Here is an 18,888-nt window from a genome sequence, read left to right on the forward strand (position 1 = left end):
AGAGCATCCCGTAACGCCAGCTGCTTTTCTCGGAAGGAACGCTTATTTTTTGACCAGACGTTATGACTATACCGCATCATCATGAAGTTCTTCTGTTTTTTCTTCTCCTTATTCGTGGAACTGGAAAATGGATTCATTTTGGTTTTCCTCCTCACAAATTCTTTTCGGTCTGTTTTTCCAGCCATTGCAGTTGCTAGTCTTGTCTCCTTGTCAGACTTTGGCTTTTTATGAAGGCGTTCAATGTCCCGAAGAGAAAGTAACTCACCCCTGGGCTCCTCATCACTGTCTATTTCGATGTAAACTATGGAGGGCAGACGATATCCATTAAAATTAAGAATGCATGTACCTCAAGGGTAATATGGATAAATTGTGATGTATTACACAATGGAATATTACAGAGAGAAAGAATGAATGATTACAGGACTTCCCTGGCGGTCCAGTGGTTAAGATTCCGTGCTTCCAGTGCAGGGGGCGCGGGTTTGATCCCTGGTCGGGGAACTAAAATCCCACATGCCGCGTGACACAGCAAAAAAAAAAAAGAATGAATGACAGTTCATACACCGTATAGATGAATCTCACAAACGTAATATTGAGTGGAAGAGCCAGACACCTAAGTTCAAAACCAGACAAAATTAATCTGTGGTGTTAGAAGTCAGGGTAGTGTTACCCTTGATGGAGTTCACTGAAAGGGAACACAAGAAGGGCTTTGAGGGGCTTGTAATGTCCTGTATCTTGATGTGGGTGCTGGTTACACGGTTGTGTTTACATTGGGAAAATTCATCAAGTTATAAACCTAGGATTTGTGTACTTTCCTGAATGTATGCTATACTTCAATAACAATTTTAAAATAAGTGTATATACATAGTCATAAAGCATATACCTTTGTTTTAGCAATTCCCTTCTATGCTTGTAAGCACACACATACACATTTGTATATATGGGGGTTAAATAATATGAGCATATTAACTGCTGTGTTTGTAATAGTAAAATTTTGGACAAAACCTATTTATCCATCAGTGGGGAACTGGTAAAATAACTAATGGTATAGTCATACAATGAATTAGTAGTAGCTCTTAAAAGGAGTAAGGCAGTTCTATATGAACTCCTTTAGAAATATTTCTAAGATGCATTAAATGAAAAGACCAATGTGCATGAACACTATATGTAGTATGCTACCATTTCCATTTGGGTATTTTCTTTTAAGGCATGTACATACAAGCATATATAAATAGAATATCTCTAGAAGGATAGAAAAACATATTAATGCTGGCTTTCTCTGAGGAGAAGTGGGTGGCTGGGGGCAAAGTGGGAGATACTTGCTCTGCATACTGTTTTGTGACTTTTAAATTTAAAAAATTTTTAATTGTGGCAAAATCCACATAACATAAAATTTACCATCTTAACCATTTTAAGTGTGCAGTTCAGTACTTACTGTTAAGTATATTCACGTCTTTTGTGCAAGCAGTCTCCAGAACCTTTTCATACCCATTAAATAACTCTTCATTTCCTCCTCACCTTGACCCCTAGCAATCACCATTCTACTTTTGTTGTTTCTATGACTTTGACTACTCTAGATACCTCATAAAAGTAGAGTCACACAGTACTTGTCTTTTTGTGACTGGCTTATTTCACTTAGCATAATGTCCTCAAGGTTCATTTAACCTATTTTGTGACCTTTGAATTCTATACCTTGTTCATTTATTACTTATTTTTAAAAGATCATTAAAATAAAAAGTTATGAGCTTATTATTCAGAGCTGGCTAATTATATGGTAAAAAGTTGATACTGTGTATTATTCACCTTAACCAAAATTTAATGCCAGTTTTGTCAGCAAAACGACTTTACGCCAACGTGCCATTTGAAGCTTTATTTCACCTCATGTTTCTCCTTTTTTCATCTGTAGGTGCCAACCAAAATGCAGGCTTATCAAGTCCCCAGTCTCTTGACCCTCAGTCTGCTCAGTAGTTTTTCCCCTGGGCTTATTGTCCAACTTTGGTCTTCTCAAAATCTAGTTCTTTACCCCGGGCACAGCCTGGTTCTCTGCCAAGGGCATTGCTTCCTCTTTGCAGATTTCTCCTCTATCTCTGACCTGTTTAAGAGGGTTTCTCATTCTCCTAGCTGTTCAGTACTGCTTGAGATCATTAGTCTAGAGCCTTCTGCTGTAATCTTGTTTCCTGTGAATTGAAACTCATTGTTTCATTGGAATTGTTGACTGTGGGGGTTGATGTGGAGACAAAGGAACAAGTTGAAGTGGCTTTGAAGTTTATGGGAGGACTTTGTACCATTAAATGGAACAGAGGGGGACAGGCAGGCTCTAGGTGGAAGATATGTGACTGGTTTTTGAAAATTTTGGTTTGAGATGCTGGCCTATGAAATAGCAGGAGCTGTGAGCTAGACATGGGGATTTAGAAAATAAACTTCTTATTATAAATTTATTGTTTATGTGTATATGTGTGTATAGAAAATACAGAAAAATATATAAAATAAAAAGTATTCATAAAACAGATAATCATTCTTAACATTTAATTGAATTAACTCCTGGGTTTTTTTATGGTTACATACATCTAAATGTACATAAATCAACTCACATTTTAAGATACAGTTGAGATTTTACATTTTGTATTCTGCCTTTTTTTTCTTTGTGTTCTATTCATGAATGAAGAAGTCCAAGGCCAGTTACATATGGTGCTTCTGTTGTGTTAAGAGTCAGCAGCAAAAGAGGTCATAAAGGAAACTGTGGGGCTTGTTGAAATTACACATGGTGAGATCCTGCACAGATGGAGAACAAAATGTGGCAAGGACAGAACTTTGGAAACTTGCCTGTATTTGAGGATTCAAGAATAAATCATAATCAGAGAAGCAGAATTAAAAGAGTTTAGTGTCAAACTGAGAGTGGAGCAGATTCTAAGAAAAAAAAGGAGTAGTTAGCATTGTTAGATATTTTTTTAAAAAGAGGTAGAGCTGAATGAACTAAGAAAAAGGCTTTAGATAGGAAATTGTAAAATCGTTAGTTGATTTACAAAAGTTATTCTGTCCAGCAATGAGGGAATAACAAGGACTGCATTTACCTTGCTACCTTAAGCAACTAGAAAACTAGGCAACGTAAGAAATAACAGTTAAGAGACATTGGATAACAGGCAGCAGAGGAACTGTGATCACTGAAAGAAGAGAAGCAAACCTGAGCTCTATGGTTGCCTCAGTTTATTATCTGGAGGTGGTTTTCAGGCTGCAGAGCAGGAATGGGGAACCCAAATAGAGCCCAGTGGTCTCACTGAGTTGAGAAGACAGAGACAGGAGTTTGAAGGCAGCTGTGATTTGTGGGGCAGACAAGAGAGGAGGAAGTTGCACAGAGAACTCCAGAGATATGCAGAGGTGTCGCCTTGAGTCTGGCTGAGTACTGATCTGCACATGCATGAGAGGAAACCCCCTGAGGCCAGAGAAATAACTTCACTGGAAAATGGTAGGTGGGAGCTCACACAGGTTGGGAAGAGTCTAAGTTCTCACTTGCCAGAGCATGCACAGGGCATCAGAAAGGTATTGCCTCGGTAATAGGGCTAAATTAGCCCTAAATTAAAGGCTGCTCTGGACTCACTCTCATAAAGCACAAAAGCAAGCCTTGGAGGATCCAACTGATTCCAAGAAACTTAACTGTACACCAGAACAAAGTCAGGCACTATTTAAAGGTATATAGCAAAATCCAGCACCCAAAGCATAGAATTCACAAGCCAATCAAAAATTACCAGGCATGCAAAGAACCAGGAAAATATGACCTATAATCAGAAAAATCAATCAGTAGAAATAGACCCAGAGATGATGGAATTAACAAACAAGGATGTTAAAGCAGCTGTTATAAATACGTTCTGACACACCACTGTAAAGCAATTATACTCCAATAAAGATGTTAAAAAATATATATATGTTCTGTATGTTCAGGCAGGTAGAGAAAATGATTAACATAATGGGGAGAGAAATGGAAGATATTAAAAAGACCTAAATGTAGCTTTTAGAGATGGAAATGGAATGAAAAAATAACTCTGATGGAACTGACAACAATGAGGCACAGCAGATCAGTGAACTTATGTAACAATAGAAAGTGTCTGAAATGAGAAGAAGAAAAATGTTGGGAAAATTAATAGATCACCAATGACTATAACGGACAGAAGTCAGGAACAAAAAACAGTCTAATGTACATATATTTGAGCCCTTTTTGGAGAGGGAAAGGGGAGGACAAAAAATACTTTTAAAAATAATGACCGGAAATTTCCAAATTTAATGAAAACTACAAATCCACAGACCCAAGAAGCTCAATAAATTTCCAAGGAAAATAAATATAAAAGAAACCACACCAAGGAACATCATAGTCAAATTGCTGACGGCCAGTGATAACGAGAAAAATCCCGAAAGCAGGTAGGAAAAAAAAAACCACACACATTATGTACAGAGTAACAAACATAAGAATGTCGGCAGATTTTTTATCAGAAATTTAGCAGATCAGAAAATGGTGAAGAGGGACTTCACTGGTGGCAAATGGTTAAGAATCTGCCTGCCAATGCAGGGGACATGGGTTCGATCTCTGGTCCGGGAAGATCCCGCATGCTGCGGAGCAGCTAAGCCGGTGCTCCACAACTACTGAACCTGAGCTCTAGAGCCCGAGAGCCACAACTGCTGAGCCGGCGTGCCACAACTACTGAAGCGTGCACGTCTAGAGCCTGTGTTCCACAACAAGAGACGCCACTGCAATGAGAAGCCTGCGCACCACAACCAAGAGTAGCCCCTGCTGACCACAACTAGAGAAAGCACAGCAACGAAGACCCAACACAGCCAAAAATAAAATTTAAAAAAAATAAAAAAAGAAGAAGATGGTGAAGAGACATCTTTAAAGTGCTTAAAAAAAAAACAACCCACAAAACTGACAGCCTAGTATTCCTTACCTAGGAAAATGCCTTTCAGAAGTGGGAGCAAAATACTTTTTGAATAAGCTAATAATTCCAAAATCATTTGTTGCCAGCAGACCCACACAAGAAATGTTAAAAGAAGTTTTCCAGGCAGAAGGAAGATTATTTAAGATGGACATCTGGATCTTTGCAAAGGATTAAAAAGTACTGGAAGTGGTAAATGTGGGGGCAAATATACAGAAATTTATTCTTATTTTTTAATCCTTTTAAAAGACGATTGAACTGAGAGTGACTGCCAACAGGTATAGGGGTTTCTTTTGGGGTGATGGAAATGTTTTGGAATTAGAGAGTAGCTAAAAAAAGATGCTCTGTTTTTAAAACAAAAATAATGACATATTATAGGTTTTACAACACGTAGAAGTAAAACATTTGACAACAGCACAAAAGTTGGGAGGGAGGTAAATGGAAGCATACAGTTGTAAAGTTCTTACATTATACATGAAGAGATATACCATAGGAAAGTAGAATGAGAAGTTAAATACGTATAATATAAAGCTTAGAGCAACCACTAGAAAAATTAAACAGAAGTATAGCTAGTTAACTAATTGGGGAGATATAACAGAATCCTAAAAAATACTCGATTAATCCGAAAGAAGGCAGGAATTGAGGAGAAAAGGAACAAAGCACAAATGGGACAAATAGAAAACAGCAAGATGGTAGACTTAAACCCAGACGTATTGGTCTGTCATTACATTGAGTGTAAATGGTCTTGAAAATTTTATTCTGGTTTTTTAAAAATTTGCAAAGTAAAGAAGATAAATATCTCCAGTGTCACCACGATTAACATTTTTAGTGCACTTCCTTCCAGTTGATTTTTGTCTATACATATGTATGTGTATACATATGTACATGTAAATATGTATATTCATACAAATGTTTACGTATACACATAAATATGTGCTTTTTTTAAGAAACAAAGTTGAGACTGTGCTCTTTGTTTTCATTTAATTTTGAATTGTAAGCATTTTGACATGTAATAAAATATTTGAAAACAGCTTTTGATGTCTGCATGGTATTCCACTGAATGGCCAAAATGTGATTTGTTTCATCCTAGATTGTTTGCCATGTAGTTTTTTTTTTTTTTTGGCTGTGGTGCACGGCATGTGGGATCTTAGTTCCCCAACCAGAGGTCGAACCTGCGCCCCCTGCATTGGAAGCGCAAATCTTAACTACTGGACTGCCAGGGAAGTCCTAGGTTGTTTTTTAATTTGCCATTTTAAATAATGCTGTGATGAGCACTCTTGTACGCTTTTATGTAAATCTTTACCTCCTTGGTTATTTTCTAGGCTATATTCCTGGAAGTGGAATTGTCAAATTTATCTCTAGAAAATTTTACCAATTTACGTTCCCTCTATAGCATATAGGAGTGCCAATTTAACCTCATCCTTGTCCACGTGTAATATTAGTTAAACATTGCCAATCAGATTTCTTTTTTTAATTGTAGGTAACTTGACTTCCACTCTGAATGCTTATAGGATACTTTATCTTTGAAGTTTGAAATTCTACCAGAATGTCTTTGTATTAAATTTAGCTAGAAGACAAAATGTGGACATTTTTCCTTCTCCTTCCTTCCCTCCTTCCTTCTTTTCTTCCTTTCTCTCTTCTTCAGCAGTAGAGTTTTCATTTCTTTGGTTGTTGCTTCAGCCTCATTTGTTCTAGAATGTGAACTTTTCCATGTCTGTCTTGTTCACTGTTGTCTCCTCAGTGCCTGGCTATAGTATACTAAATGCTCAATAAATTTGTAGAAGAATAAATACTGTTTTTCTTTCTACAACTCTTATTATTGGTAAGGTTGATCTGTATAATTCTGACTTTTTTTCTTTCATTTTATTGATCTATTTTGTCTTTTTGATTAGAGTTGTGGGATAATTTATCCATTTATTTTATTATGTCACTGATTTTCACTTGGTAATATTTCATCTGCCATTCACTGCTTCTATTGTTACTTCAAATTTGGCAAATCATGTTTTTCATCTTGGAAAATCTTTACATCTCTGTGAAATCTTTCCTCATCTTAGATTATTCCCACTTTGTGATGATTTACATAGGCAGAATTCTCTCAAATTCTTTTAATTAATTTATTTATTTACTTTTGGCTGTGTTGGGTCTTTGTTGCTGCACACGGGCTTTCTCTAGTTGCATTGAGTGGGGGCTACTCTTCATTGTGCTGTGCGGGCTTCTCATTGCGGTGGCTTCTCTTGTGGAGCACGGGCTGTAGGCACGCAGGCTCAGTAGTTGTGGCTCGCAGGCTCTAGAGCGCAGGCTCAGTAGTAGTGGCGTGTGGGCTTAGGTGCTCTGCAGCATGTGGGATCTTCCCAGACCAGGGCTCGAACCCGTGTCCCCTGCATTGGCAGGTGGATTCTTAACCACTACGCCACCAGGGAAGCCCCTCAAATTCTTTTAAAACATTAAGTACTCTGCATTTTATTATTTTCTCCTCAATTTATACCAGCTTTTTGAGACTCAGTTTTTTATATCTTTTTGTCAGCTCTAGGGAATTTAAACTTCAATGGGAAATAAAAGAAAATGGAGTGTCCATTTGTTGATTAGTTTTGTCATTTTTTCCTTTACTTCAACCGCCTCAGCACAATTTAAATGTGGTATCACAAGATTTTTAGTAGTAGAAATTTAGGCTCAAGAGTTCTTATTTGCAAATATTTCCATGTGGGAGTATTCTAGAAAACACCTACTTTTTGAGCTATTTTTTGAGACCTCCAAAGGTAGAGAACTGGATCAAAGAAACAAGTGATCAAAGAAAGTTTGAATACAAACTACCTATTTTTGAGAAGACCACATATTCAGAACTTGAAAGAGTTGGAGTTATTCCTTTTCTTTACATACACTTTGGAATTTGACCCTGGGGACCCCGAGGTGAATAAGAGTTCTGTTCTCAAGGAGTCCATCACCTTTGTCTGGCATTAGACAGAAGGGTGGTGGTGGTGGTGGTGGTGGTGTACCAGATGGTGAGGCAGATCCATAATTCTTGGTTTCCATTTTCTACTGAGAGAGGCCAGGAGAGGTTTATGCAGAGTGAAGGAGATTTGAGATTGCATTTTGGAGTAATAGACTTGAACCTGGGATGAGTAAAAAAATTACAAAGTAATGCTTAAGGTTTTTTTTTTTTTCCTAGTAGTGTGAGTCCTCATGTAGGGGTAGAAAATGACAGTAATGTATTGACTCGATAGGGTGATTTGGAGGAAAATGGGACTGAGCAACAAAGTGCTTGACAATCAAACTCAGTTTTGTGCATATAACTGCTAGAATCCTCATTACTTTTCATATTTAATGTGAAATTAATTACTAAAACCTCAAGTTAAAATGGAAGTTTAAAATGTTTTTCCTCATACCTGAAAACTATTCATGGTAGCAGTATTTCTGATGACCTCTGGCATCCTCTTTCCCAACACTGATTACTGTCTTGAAAGAATGGCTTAGATTTGCTTTAACATTACAGAATGACCACAGTAGACCTCCTAGTGTTCAGTTTTGGTGACTGCCAAATATGCCACTGTGAATACTACTGGTTTTGTTTTTTGTTTTTTATTTTAATCGTGGTGGAAAGGTCTAATATTCTCATCAATACTAGCTGGCTAATGATCTGCAGATCTCCAAACCAGGTGTTTAATTGGTTTTCAAGTTGAAATATACTTAAACTTCAGGGGGTCTGACATTAAAATCAGAACACTTTGATATTTCGAAAGACAATTTTCTTCAGTTTGTTAAACTCTAAACTAGATAAGTTTTGTTCTTAAGGGAATATTCCTTGTTTTTTGTTTTTTCCTATCAGAGACAACAGTTTCAATGGATAGGACACTGGATTAAATATGAAAATGTGCTCTAGTCTGAGCTTTTATTATTTACTGTGAAAACAAGCAAGCAATATGTGAGGCCTGTTAACTCCTCCGCTACCTGGGGGCCATGAGTACTCTGCATATAAATACCAACAACTGGTTAAGATGTTTTCCTAGACCCGTCAAATTTCTAGATACTTAAAAATTTAGGTTTACTTCACAAAATCTCAATAAAGATGTGTTCAGGATTTACATGAATTTACTCTGTTGACACAAACTCAGGATACAAGTTTGGATTCACTGTTTGAGGCTAGCCCAGTGTTTCTCAAACTGTGATGAAGGAAGAGTGAAATTTCCAGTCCATTATGGACGGGTATATTTATAAAATGAATTATTAACAAATAGGTGAAAACAACAGACATGCTAAATACAAGCTCAAGTAGTTTAGTCATCTCACAAAATTACATTTTACTGATTAATATAATCAGTAAAATAACCGTAGAATACAAAGAGTTACAAAAACTAAAAAAAACCACTATGTATGTATAGTCAATTACTAGGGTGAATTTCTTGGATATATTCTTAATGTAATTTTGTGATTGTAACTAAATAAAGTTATGCAATAGCAATTAGGTGTTCTAAACACCTAACACACTTGAACAAACACTGTTTTATCACTATTTAAAGTTTTGATGTGACAGGCTCACTTCTTGCTTGTTAACTTACGTAGGTTGGGTGGAAGACAGCACTACTTTCAGGTAATAACATAACTAAACTGTTGCTGTGCTTTGATTTAGTAATACTCAAGTAGAGAAACTATCTTTACGAGTTATGCTGATGGGATTGGAAGAAGAGATACTAAAAGCAATTTCCTCAAGCTCAGTATATTCATTTAGAATTTTATTCAAAAAAAGTGGTGCTGTAGTCTCAAATGTATCCTTTACCATTGAACAGTAGCCAATTCCAACAGTTTATATAGTGAATAGTTATATTATCTTTAAATGAAAGAAATGGGTTTAGTTCTATTACATTTACTATCTGTGAATCTCATTTGGCTGGAAAATTAAATTTCAAAATGGTCTATGACATTTATAAGATGTACGGTGGTAATCTGCAGAAACTGTTCTTTCAAGTTTCCAGTTTTTGTTTTTCCCTTTAATCTTACCCGTCACTGAAAAGCACGCGTCATTTCTTCCTTGTGAGAAAGTCTTAAGGTTGTTAAAAGTATTGAAGAGGGGCTTCCCTGGTGGCGCAGTGGTCGGAAATCCGCCTGCCGGTGCAGGGGACGCGGGCTCGAGCCCTGGTCCCGGAAGATCCCACGTGCTGCGGAGCGGCTGGGCCCGTGAGCCGCAATTACTGAGCCTGCGCGTCTGGAGCCTGTGCTCCGCAGCGGGATAGGCCGCGATGGTGAGAGACCCGCGCACCGCGATGAAGAGTGGCCCCCACTTGCCGCAGCTACAGAAAGCCCTCGCGCAGAAACTAAGACCCAACACAGCCATAAATAAATAAATAAATAAAATTTAAAAGAGATAAGCAAAACATTCTCTCTATAAATTTGATCTTTAAAAAAAAAATCTAATTTGTTAAAAAAAAAAAGTACTGAAGATATTAGACAAATTGGTTATCCAATTTACATCTTTTAAAGTTGGAAGCAGCCTGTTTTTTGTCTTGTAGAAACACTAAGAGTGTGTTCTGTAATTCCAGTTTACCCCCTTAAAACCATTGTTTTGGGCTTCCCTGGTGGCGCAGTGGTTGAGAATCTGCCTGCCAATGCAGGGGACACGGGTTCGAGCCCTGGTCTGGGAAGATCCCACATGCCGCGGAGCAACTGGGCCCGTGAGCCACAACTACTGAGCGTGCACGTCTGGAGCCTGTGCTCCGCAACGGGAGAAGCCACGATAGTGAGAGGCCCGCGCACCGCGATGAAGAGTGGCCTCCACTTGCCACAACTAGAGAAAGCCCTCGCACAGAAACGAAGACCCAACACAGCCAAAAATAAAATTAATTAATTAATTAATTAATTAAAATACTTATTAAAAAAATAAAAATAAAAATAAATTTTAAAAAAACCATTGTTTTAACATTGACATTGTTTTAACATTTAATTCATTAGCAGTCATTTATAAGATACTTCTTTATTATTATATAATAATGAGAATGATCTCTAACTTAATGCTTTAGTATTAACATTTTGATGATTTTTATTGTGACACTAAACATGCTGTTTAGTTCAACTGACTTTTTTTGTACCAAGACTTTGTCAACAAAAGAAGCACTGTGTTGATTTACTTTCTGGTGCTCCTTCTTAATCTGGGGAATTTCTCCAGAATGTTTTCTTGTCTTTGCAGCTGTGCCATCAGAACATTCTTCTCTACAAAACTCCAGACAACCTTTGTTGATGATGTAATTCTTTATAGTTTTCCAGAGCGGATTGTGTTTGTTGGCTATAAAACTGAGAACAAGTGTTCTTCCTCCATATCACCATCATGTTCAAATAGCAATATCTGTGTGCTTGTCAAGGGGCAATGAAAAATACTTTGAAAGTTGGTCTTCCATGTCATTAGTTTCTAAATGTGGTGAGCTGTGCTATCATTGGAAAGTGCAGATTGACCCAGTATTTCCAAGCAAATATCTTTGATGTACTTGTTCACTTGTCTCTTAACAATTGTATTTAGCACTTTAGTCTTGCAATCCAAAGTGCAAGGATAGGAAGCCTGTAAAACCAACATTTATTGATGAAATACTGAATATCTGCTTCCGTTAGCCTTTTTAATTCAGTGCTCTTTCTTTCAAAAAATTCTTTTGTCTGTGAGCTTATTTTTGTGTACATTTTGTAAGTGAATGCTCCTTAAATTTTGATGTTTTTGTTGCTCCATTAACTAGTATATCTCTGCAGTTAACACACTGATGTTAGCACTTCACCATCAATTATGGCTACAAAACTGAACTCAGTATACAAGGGATCATACTCCTGAATGAAAGAAGGCCTCTTTGGTCTTCCTCTGTTTGGAATCCCTTCCTTTACCCTTATTTGGTTTATTACTGCTGGTGCATTCAGAAAAAGTGTGTCTTTTCCACTAAAACAACGCTGAAAAATCCACTGAAGCTTGTTTGTCCCCATGTAAATTTGGTTAAAAATAATATAAATTTCACTTCTCTCATTTAGCTAATGATATTAAATTATAAATTAAAAAGCAGGCATGATTAAGATTAAAATGTCTATAAAATTAACTAGTTATTAAAAATGAGTAAACCTGTGGGTTTTTTTGTTTTTGTTTTTTTAATTAATTAATTTATTTATTTTTGGCTGTGTTGGGTCTTCATTGCTGTGTGTGGATTTTCTCCAGTTGTGGCGAGCGGGGGCTACTCTTCGTTGCGGTGCGGGGGCTTCTCATTGCGGTGGCTTCTCTTGTTGCGGAGCATGGGCTCTAGGCCTGCGGGCTTCAGTAGTTGTGGCACGTGGGCTCAGTAGTTGTGGCTTGCGGGCTCTAGAGCGCAGGCTCAGTAGCTGTGGCGCACGGGCTTAGTTGCTCCGCGGTATGTGGGATCTTCCCGGCCCAGGGCTCGAACCCGTGTCCCCTGCATTGGCAGGTGGATTCTTAACCACTGCACCACCGGGGAAGCCCCAAACCTGTGTTTTTTCTCAGATTTTTATACACCTTTAGGTAGTTGACAAAATAACCTTAAAATATTACATGTAACTTTGTTCTACGATGCCTCACTAGCACGTCATGCCAGATGCAATTCACTATTGAATTGATAAGTTTGATAACACTTGGATCTATCTGTATGCTCTTCAACAAGACAAATCCACTAATCATGTGCTTTAATGTCATGGCAATGTCAAATGTCTGTAAAAGCTTCCAAGTGCTTAGTTTCAGTTTCTGAACTGATCTCATCATGGATCTATAACAAATAGTTCATAGACCATCCCTGGTGTGCGATCCATGCTTTCAATGGCAGTGGACTACCAATAGAGTAGTGCTTTATGTGCACTGGTACTTAAATCTATAGGAAATAATCAGTTTCACTGCATCTTTTAAAAGGATTTATTTGATACCTATTACATGACATAACAGAGCACATTACACACTATTGAGATATAATTCCATAATAAGATAATATTAAGGTAAAAGAATATCTTATTAGAAACAATAAGAAATGCCATACTTATATTTAGTCATTATTATACTTTAATTTTCAAATATTTGACAGTGCTTTTGTGAAAAAATGTGCAGGCATCTACTGTTTTAACTGGAATTTCAGAACATTTAAAGTAGATTTGAGCTGTTCTTAAATGTTTGTGAGATGTGAATTTGCAAATGTAACTTATTAGTGATGGTGCAGCTGTACAGTATTGTTTCTTCCCCAAGAAGCCATCAAGAAAAGAACCACTGTGTGGTGTTACTTGTGGCTCTTTCCAAGATCACAGTGCTTACAGCTGACACTTTTCAGTGCATACTTACCCCCATGTTTCTGAACTAGCACCACTGGGTATCTTCTGATTTATGTAATGGATGAGAATGTGTGATGAAATGTGTAAGAGTAACCCAACATTTTGTTATGAAAAATTTCAAGCATACAGAAAAGTTTAAAGAATTTTATAGAGTGCCTCTATACCCACCACGTAGATTCTACCTTTAACATTTTACTATACTTGCATTATTACATGCCTATACAGGTATCTATACCTCTATCCAACTATCACTAAAAACTTTCTCCTAAAAACGTCAGCATACATATCATTAACTAGAGTTTATTGTTTGTTTACAGTCTGTTTTCTTTTGAGCTAAAATACACATACAATGCAATACACAGATTACAAGTGTATGTTCTCTGAGTTTTACCAAATCATGCACCTATGTAAGCCAAAACTCTGTCAAGATATAGGGCGATTGTATTCATTTAGGGGCAGTTTTGCCTCCAAGGGGACATTTGACAATGTCTGGAGCTATTTTTGGTTGTCCAAGCTGGGCAGGGTAAGGATGGGGTAGTGCTGACACCTAGTGGGTAGAGTCTAGTTACAGTTCTGTGTCTGTAATGCCACTTTCGAGAAATCTTGATGTAGAGCATTACCATAACCCTGGAAAGTTTCATCATTTCTCTGGCCAGTCAATCCCCCCCTTACCCCCCAACGTTCCAGAGATAACCATTGGTGTGGGGATTTTTTTCTACTATAGTTTTGCTTGTTCTAGAATATCATATAAATGGGACCATACATTATATACTTCATGGCAGTCTTGTCTAAAAAAACCAAAACAAAACATTGCCTGTAACTCATCAGGGGAGGCAGTTTTTTCCCTATTAACTATATAAGAAATGTCTTGCAGGGTTTCACATAAAGGACACAGAGACATGTAGACAGTGTTTTCAGCAGCATTCCTATAGGAAACAAAGTACAGGTATTCCCTCGGTATCCACAGGGGATTGGCTCCAGGACCTGCTGTGGATACTAAAATCCACAGATGCTCAAGGCCCACAGTCGGCTCTCTCCGTATTCATGGTTCCACATCCTCGGATTCAACCAATCTCAGATCATGTAGTACTATAGGTATTTATTGAAAAATATCTGCATATAAGTGGACCTATGTAGTTCAAACCTGTGTTATTCAAGGGTCAGTTGTAAAGGAGTTCATTCATATGACTGTTTCCTTTAGGAATTACCAAGACATAATGCCAACATGAAACTCACTGCAAGCAACTTTACATAGAGACAATATTGTCCAAAAGCATAGATTTCTGATGGTCCAAGTTGATTTCAAATTAAAATCCACAGATGAATGTTTGGGGTGATCTTCAAACACTCCCCACAAAGGGTACTTTTTGCAGCCAGGATTTGATAAGACATGTACAGCATCCATTTCAAGGTATATACAGAGTGCAGATAACATGGTGCCAGTTAAGGGGAAATCTACCAACTTTGGAGAACACATAAGAAGAAACTTGCCTTGCCTTAATGTCGGCTATGCAGTTTTTTCCTTGAAGGTGGTATTTGAGAATATCTGAAGGCAAAGAAAGATTCTTTAAAAACCAAAACAAATAGCATAGTTTTTTTCACTCCAACGGAAGCCCTGGTTCCCAAGTTAACCACCACTTTTTCATCCTTGACAGCTCTGATGACTAATAGTCATGTTTATTAGTCATTGATTGATGAATTGATTCATTTATGTCAAAAGTTACTTGGTGATGTCATTTCAGTCTCATGACTTTGAATACCACCTATATGCTGACAACTCCCAAATTTCTTAAACTATAAACTCATAAATCCAATTGCCTACCTGACATCTCTACTTGGATATATAAAAGACAATTCAAACTTGATGTTTCTAGAACTGGATTCTCTCTCTTATCATTTCCCTAAAGTCTTCTCTTTCACATCTCAAAATAACCAGCTTCCTAGCAGCTCAAGTCAAAATCCTCGTATCATCTTAGACCATTTTCGTTGTCTCACACTGCACAACCAGTCTGTGAGCAAGTCCTGGTGGCTATACCTTCAAAATTTATCCTGGGAATAACCGTTTTTTGCCGTCATCTCCACTGCCGTCATCTGCCACCATAATCTCTTTCTGGGATTATTGCAGTAATCTCATAAGTGGACTCCTTATTTCCACCTTTCTCCCTCGTAGACTGTTTTAAATACAGCAGTCAGAGTGATCCTTTAAAAATATAAACAGTGGCTAAACCCGCAAATTAGCTTCCTGTTTCATTCAGAGTAAGAGTCAAAGTCATAATAATGGCCTAAACACCCTACATGATCTTCTGTGACCCTTGCCCTGGTTTTTTTTTTTTTTTTTTTTTTTTTTTACTTTATCTCCTATTACCTTCTTTCATTTGCTCACTCTGTTCCATCCATACTTCCTGACTGTTCTTCAAACCTGCCAGGTGGGCATGGTTTGCTTTTTCACCTCAGGGAGGCTTTCCCTGACCCCCCCTGACTTCACAATTTAAATGTGAAGTTTAAATTGCAGTTCTTTCAGCCCTAAACTCATCTCGACTTTGTTTCTGTTTATCCCCATCTGGCATAGTATATATTTTACTTGTTTGCTTGTCTCTCCTTCCATGAGAATGTAAACTCCATGAGGACATAGAATTTTGTCTGTTTTGCTTATTGTATTCTGAGCACCTAAAACAGTACCAAGCACATGGTGGGCTTTCAGTATTTGTGGAAATGGGTGTTGAGTGCCTACCCTATGGCATGCTGTACACTGTGCTAGACCTTGGGTAGTCAGTAGTGAGTGATCCGTCTCCTCATGGAGTATGGAGCATAGACTAGTACAGCAACACAGTAATTAGCACATCAGTGTATGTACAGAATCTGAGATAAAAGCTCTCCAGGAAAGGAGCTTGGTTGTATGAGAGTATAAAACCTAGGAAGCTGACAAGAGGGGTGGGGAGGCGCTTCCCTGGTCAAGTGTCAAAAGCTGGGATCTGAAAGATGAAAGTTAAGTAGTTTCTATAAGTGGCTTACCCTTTCTCATTCCTGAAACTGTTTTCCTCTTTTTTTAATTAAAGATGGGCCTTTATAGGCATTGATCCCTTTTATTAATCTTTGGTTTGTGCCATTATACTTGCTTCCTATTTCATTGACTACTTATCTTACATTTATTAGTTTCCTCCACTCTGGGGAGGTTTAATTTGCTGTTATTTTTCTAACTTTCTGAAATTAATAATTATATCACTAATGCATGCAGTTATGGTTATAAATTCCCTTTAAACAGTGTTAGCTAAAACCCACAACTGTTGGTAGTGATATTCTTAGTAGGTATGTTAACAGACTTTTTACGTGGTCAGTTTAATTACTGATATATTTGAATTTAAAAATAACATCTAACAATTTCTATTTCTCCCACCAGTTGTGTTTATTTTTCTTTCTTGTCTTCTCTTGGATTAATCAAACATTTTATTATTCCATTTCCCCACTGTGTTATCTTATTCATATACATTCATTAATATCCTTTTAGTCACTACCCTACAGATTATACCATGCATCCTTGGATTATTGAGGTCTAGTGTAAATTAATAGTTTTATCACTTCTCAGTCAGTGCATGGACCTTGGAATATTTATGCTTCATCTACCACAATCCTACCTTTTATGTTGTTACTGTCATTTAATTCTACATATCTGTGACCCCACAAGATATTAACATTGTTTAATAACATAGTCCATATTCATTTAGCTCTTCCCTCATATTTCTCCTTTTTGTCTTCATTCTTCCAGTTTGCAGTGCTTCTGTCTGGGGTCATATTTCTTTTGCCTGAAGAACTGTTTTTAGTGTGGGTCTTCTAGTGAACACATTCAGTTTTTACTCGTATGAGAAAGTATTTTCCCTTCATTTTCAAATGATATTTAGACTTGATATAGAATTGTAGGTTGGCAGTTCATTGTCTTTTGGCTTCCCTTTCTGTTGGTGTTAGCTGTCAGTCTTATTGTTGTTGATTTAAGAGTAATGTGTCCTTTTATGCCCACCAGCCCCACCCTGGCTGCTTTTTAAGATGTCTAATTTTCTTTTGTTTTCTGGAGTTTTACTATGATATTCCTGTGTGTGTTTTTCTTTAGATATGCTGCTTGGGATTCAGCACCTCTTGAATCTATGGCTTGGTATTTGTCTTCAGTTTTGGAAAATTCTTAACCATTATCTGTTTCTTCAAATATTGTTTCTGTCCTGTTCTCTCCTCTGTTTCTGGTGACAACAGAGTGGAAGGTTTGATCATGGGAATGGATGACTGACTTGGAGTTACTAAGTGGGTAATTGATTTGGTTGGCTGGTTCATCTCTGTGATGTTGAAGTCTCTCAAAAAGATTATGGGAGTTGGGGAGGAGAGAAAGACTACGAAGCAGGAGCCAAAGGCTTCCTTGAATATAAGGATGTGAGAGTATGACTGTCGATGTGATTACAAGGTTGGTAGGTGGCAACAGTGAAAGTGGTGGCTGGGCTTGTATATTGAAACACAACTGCAAGGAGGAGGGAGTTTTGCAAGAGGGAAAGAGAGGTAAAGACTTGAAAGCAAAAATTAGAAGGAAGGAGCATATTTTCCTTCCTGGCTCTGACAAATGCCTATGAGACAAAAACGTGTCAGCATTTGAATGGGCTGTAAAGGAATTCATGTTGTCAGAGGGCTAAAGAAGGCAGAAGAGGGTTTTTTAAAAGTGAAGAGCTTACGGGTCAGTGAACAGGATTTCAGAAGATATAACTGAGAAGTTTGGGAGGTAGGGGAGAAGAATGAGATACTAGATTTTAATGGGAAGTACAGAGCAGTGTGAGATTCACGTGATGATGCCTGATGTAGGAAGTCTGACCTTCTGGCAGTGACAGGTAAAAGGGATGACATGAGGCATAATGAGAAGGGTCCTGATAGTTTCTGAGATAAAGACGGCCTACCGGATTTCCTCTCCTGATTATGAAGGCTTCCCCTTCAGGTATGGGGAAATGAGATGGTGCCTTCCTAGAGCTTTAATGTGTTGGTTCTTATGAGTTTATTGGATAGGGTGACTTAGCGAGGGCAGGCTTCCCAGTGGAGACTCAATGCTCTAATATCTTCATTCATGGCTTACTGAGGCTGGAAATAGCTTCTCAAAGCTTTTCAGGGTTTTGAGATTTGAAACCCAAAGTGAGGCCCTTGACCATGACCAATACACCAAGCTAAATACCAATTTGTGAGACCTCTGACGGCCTCACAATTGGTATTTTTCTTTTCTTTTCTTTTTTTTGGTTAGTTTTTACCCTCTGTTAGTCTGGACAGTCTATCTTTACATTCTGTAACTGCATAATCTTTATCAATAGTGACATTATTCTGGTCAAATACAAAGATTGGCTGACTTTTTCTTTTTTCTTAACAGTAGGTCCTTGTTGGTTATCTGTTTTAAATATAGCAGTGTGAACATGTCAGTCCCAAACTCTCAACCCTCCCCACTGGTAACCATAAGTTCATTCTCTAAGTCTGTGAGTCTGTTTCTGTTTTGTAAATAAGTTCATTTGTATAATTTTTTTTTTTTTTTTTTAGATTATGATATTTGTCTTTCTCTGTGGCTTTTTCTTTAAAGGGCCAGATAGCAATTATTTGAGGTTTTGTGGGCCACATGATCTGTCCCAGTTAACTTGACTCCCTGAGCCATCTTATTCGTGGCTGTAGTTTTTAGAAC

General features: G+C 37.6%; 1 protein-coding gene and 1 pseudogene across 5 annotated transcripts in view; both read left to right on the forward strand.

Annotated features, from left to right (window-relative positions):
- LOC309612663 (large ribosomal subunit protein uL22 pseudogene) overlaps window positions 1–18,888 on the forward strand; it is an 83,779-nt pseudogene that overhangs the window by 47,930 nt on the left and 16,961 nt on the right. The window lies entirely within an intron of this gene.
- The window catches only part of VKORC1L1 (vitamin K epoxide reductase complex subunit 1 like 1), a 60,157-nt gene that overhangs the window by 16,515 nt on the left and 24,754 nt on the right, over window positions 1–18,888 (forward strand). Inside the window, exon 2 of one of the 4 annotated variants that reach the window (XM_082358682.1) lies at window positions 1–18,888. This exon is cut by the window's right edge and continues 10,664 nt beyond it. The exons of the other annotated variants lie outside the window; for them this stretch is intronic. Within the exon in view, the coding sequence (XP_082214808.1) occupies window positions 1–85 (85 nt within the window). The 3' untranslated portion in view covers window positions 86–18,888. 4 annotated transcript variants of the gene reach the window in all.

Source organism: Balaenoptera borealis (genome assembly GCF_965194805.1).
Source record: "Balaenoptera borealis genome assembly, chromosome: 16".
Classification (NCBI taxonomy): domain Eukaryota; kingdom Metazoa; phylum Chordata; class Mammalia; order Artiodactyla; family Balaenopteridae; genus Balaenoptera; species Balaenoptera borealis.